This window comes from Notothenia coriiceps, unplaced genomic scaffold (genome assembly GCF_000735185.1).
Source record: "Notothenia coriiceps isolate Sejong01 unplaced genomic scaffold, NC01 NC01_scaffold00017771, whole genome shotgun sequence".
NCBI classification, from domain to species: Eukaryota; Metazoa; Chordata; class Actinopteri; order Perciformes; family Nototheniidae; genus Notothenia; species Notothenia coriiceps.
Window position 1 is genome coordinate 1 of NW_011350472.1, and position 4,092 is coordinate 4,092.

The following is a 4,092-nucleotide window of genomic DNA, read 5'->3' on the forward strand; positions in this document are numbered from 1 at the left end:
ATTCAGAACATGTGACGCGTTGTAAATCCAGTAGAACAGACCGCTTTCAAGGACTGTAATGACCGTTGCTAAGGACTGTAATGACCGATGTCAAGGACTGTAATGACCGTTGCTAAGGACTGTAATGACCGTTGCTAAGGACTGTAATGACCGTTGCTAAGGACTGTAATGACCGATGCCAAGGACTGTAATGACCGTTGCTAAGGACTGTAATGACCGTTGCCAAGGACTGTAATGACCGTTGCTAAGGACTGTAATGACCGTTGCCAAGGACTTCGATGATGTTGCTAAGGAGGATCAAGAAAGAGAAAGGAAAGGAGGTTCAAATAAAAACAAATCGTAATAATGAAATGTTTCCACACAAATCACAATGTTTTGCTAATTATTTGGCGGCCCACTTGCAATGCCCACAGGTTGGGAACCGCTGCTTTCTTTTAAATGTCTCTTTATATTTTACTGCTCCTAATCTTCTGAACTATTTTTTCTTTGTATGATTTTGAAGCAATTATACATTTATCTTTTTATTTGGATTGAATTTGGAGAATGTTATCAGTACCTCTTAAGATGTAATCATTGTTTTTAATGTTATTTATTGACTAATCCTGCTAGTGATTAAAGGTCTTTCAAAGGCTTATATTTGTGTCTGATTATATTTGTTAGTCTGTGTTTCTGCTCGTTAAAACACTTTGTGCTGCAGGTTTGTATGAAAGGTTAGATAATACTTCATTAATCACAAATTTGGAAATGTTGTTGTTTCAGCAGCATGTCAAACAAGTATTGGACAAGGTGCTTTATAAAGTGAAGCCGAGTTTCTGAATGCTGGTTGGATGCACTGAAACTATTTCCATGCATACATTTGGTTTCCTGATCACACTATACGGTTTATAGACGTGTTTGTGCTCAGAGACAATGCAGAGTAAAGAGTACATTAATGAATGTCTTGTAATATAACCAGATGCCACACAAAGATATCAATACCAATATCTGTGGAGCACGTTTGTTTCCACAGATAACATCTAAAAGCTTTATTTCTTCTCCTCCTCCTCTGAGCTACCAGAATGCCTTGCAGCGTCGCTCTAATGTCCGCGGGTTAAAGGGAAATGTCGCCTTGCATAATAAATAATAATCCCTCACGTAATGACTCAGGAAGTGAGCTCTGAGTCCCTAATGCAATCATCCATCAGAAAGAGGGGGGGTCAATTACCTCCAGAGACCGAGCTGCAGAATCAAATCATTTCTCCTTGTGTTTCTACTCCTTTGCTCTGAAAGCTTCCGGATGAATGCTCTGATCCTCCTGATCCTTCAGAGCTCTGCATCTCATTAAAAAGACGGGCCTGCGTCCTCTGAGATCTGCAGGATCAGCTGTTCACGTTCAAAGGTTTCACAGAGAGGCTCTCTGTCCGTCTCCTGACCCTGATGCGCCCCTCACTCTGGGACAGGGTCTGGACTCATTGATCTGGTTTTAATAACTTGGGCAATTTTTAACCTTTAGCAATTTCAGCAAATAAAACAGTTTTTCCTATCACATATTAATCACTGCAGTAATTATAGGCTCTCTCTGATTGGCTTAGGTTAAATCCAGGTGTTTTTTTCTTCTTTTGGACGGGCAGTCTATCGCTGCATAACGGACGGTGGTGGCGAAGTCCATAGGGACTTGGCTTGGCAACTGGAAGGTCACTAGTTCAAGTCCCGGAAAGACCAAGTGCTACCGAGGTGTCCCTGAGCAAGGCAGCGTTCCCTAGCTCCCTGGGTGCCGTACATAATGGCAGCCCACTGGCTCAAGGGACTTGGTCTGGGAGCTGTAGGGTCGCCGGTTCAAGCCCCCGAACAGACCTAAATATGGAGTGTGGACTGCTACTTGGAGAGGTCCCAGTTCACCTCCTGCCCTGCCGTGGTGCCCTTGAGCAAGGCAATAGGGGAGCTTTAAGGGACATCTACAGGTTGAACACACTACAGGTGAACATAAAACTGAGTAACTAACATATCACCACGAATGACCCCCCTTTATATAACATACCCCCCCTCAGTACCTGATGGAGCGGGCCTGGCTCCGGATCAGCTCAATGACAGCCCCCGTGTTGCGGACCGCTCCATCAGTGATGAGGAACAGGAGGCGGGGGTTTCCTCTGAAGGAGGGCTGACGGAGGATCCAGATCAGGGGGTTCAGGACGTTGGTTCCTCCCATGTCGCCCCGGAGCCTCCGGACGTATTCAGAGGCCTGGACCAGGTTCTCCTGAGGGGGGGAGGCATGTAGAGGGATATTAGACTGGTGTTGGGAAGATAGTGAATGTCCTCTTCCAACATGAGAGCAACTTGATAACAAAGGTATCAACTGTAGCTGTGAACATGACAGGATGTGTGATTACCTAGAAGAGCATCAGGACTGTTTGAGGCATATGATAGCTATGTGATTAACATGATGATTCAGCCTCTATGGAGAGAGACATATGACAAGCATGATCATTTCTGACGTGGAGCTAATCTGAAGTAAACATTGAATACTGCTTTCTATTCCTCCATCTTGTGACTGTGTAACTCCCTCTCTTGGATATCAGCATGTGAAGGACACTGTTCAGGAACTAGTTGATGCTCTGTATGTGATGACTACTTCCATTCTGGAGAGGATCACAGATACATGGATCCTGAGATTCAAGCTCAAGCCAGGGACCAGTGAGAGTTTTCTAACAACAACTGGCTTATCTTCTGGAAGTACGTATCGACCCGAATGTAATACAGGACCTGGATGGGTTCAGGTTTACCTCCTCGTAGCTCTGGCTGGTCGGGAACAGGGGCTTGAAGGTGGACCCAAAGCCGATGATGTTGAAGAGGCAGCCGGGCAGCAGACTCTTCAGGATCAGAACCATGGCGTCCTGCACACACACACACACACACACTTCAGATATACAACATGTCTGCTAGAGGTATCAGCTGTTCTGTCTCTGTAAGGCCGGGAGGTTTAATATATCAGACGATGTGAGTGCTGCAGCTTCCTCAGGGTTCACTGTGGGTTCCCCCCTTTATATCCAATTTAAAATGTCCCTTGAAATTCGAGGCAGAGTTTTAGACTAGGATCGAGGGTTGATTAACTTTGATAATCAGAAGCTTTACAGAAACTCATCCAGTAAGAAATATCAAAAGCATTGATATTCCTACGCTAAAGCTAAACTCAATGTTCTGGTTTTTCCCGTGTCTTCTATGATCCATGGGAACCCTGAGTAGTTTTAAATGTAGATATAAAGAACATAATGTCCCCAGCCTCTCATTATCTTTAATAACCGGTCAGCATTTCTAAAGAGACATCACTGTCAGGGTTTGAATGCATGTTTTGTTCCATTATGTTAAAGTGGAGTCAGACTTCTGAGATGATTCTAAAGCGTCTCTTTAAAAGTTTCTTCCATCAGTTGAAACTTACTTTGTTCACAAACAGAAATACATCTTGAACTTAACATTATTTCTGTCCTGCAGTCAGTAGCTTGGCAACAGGACAAGTTATTTTTAAGGTAAGAAATAAAAACAGTTGTTAGGTCGAAGATATGAAACATTGTTATGCAGACCTGAGCTCACCAGCCGATATCTGTCTTTGTGAAGCACTTTGGTGCTTTTTAAAGTCCCAGAATTCTCGCTCCTTTCTGTAAATCTCCAAATTAAGATTTTCTTCCGAAAATGTAAACAATTTTTTAGATTGCAGAATTCTTAAATGTAGCGTAAATCGCCCGAATTCTTGCTTTTTTCTGATAATCTCACATTTCTGACTTCTTTGTGAATCTCAACATTCTCACTTTTTCCTGTAAATCTCAACATTCTCTCTTTTTCCTGTAAATCTCCAATAAAGGACCCAAATTCTCGCTTTTATTCAGAAAATCCCCAAATGTTGATTTTTATTCCGAAAAAAAAAACATTTCAGTTTTTTATGAAAATCTCAAAATTCTCGTTTTTTTACTTCTCACTTTTTTCTGTAAATCACGACAATTTGAAAATCTCAGAATTCTCGTTTTTTTCATAATTTCTCTAAATTCAGATTTTGATCTTAAAATGGAAGTATTCCGACTATTTTAAAAAAATCACTAAATTCTTGCTTTTTTATGAACATTT

General features: G+C 42.0%; 1 protein-coding gene across 1 annotated transcript; it reads right to left on the reverse strand.

The window, feature by feature from the left end:
* Nucleotides 1-2,030: 2,030 nt before the first annotated feature.
* Nucleotides 2,031-2,866, reverse strand: LOC104950556 (von Willebrand factor A domain-containing protein 5B1-like; the record flags this gene model as incomplete). The annotated part of the gene is made up of 2 exons (XM_010777096.1): nt 2,760-2,866; nt 2,031-2,233 (listed from the first exon to the last, which is right to left on the reverse strand). Coding segments are annotated over exons 1-2 (308 nt in total), but the record flags the coding sequence as incomplete, so codon positions are not given.
* Between the last annotated feature and the right edge of the window lie 1,226 nt (nt 2,867-4,092).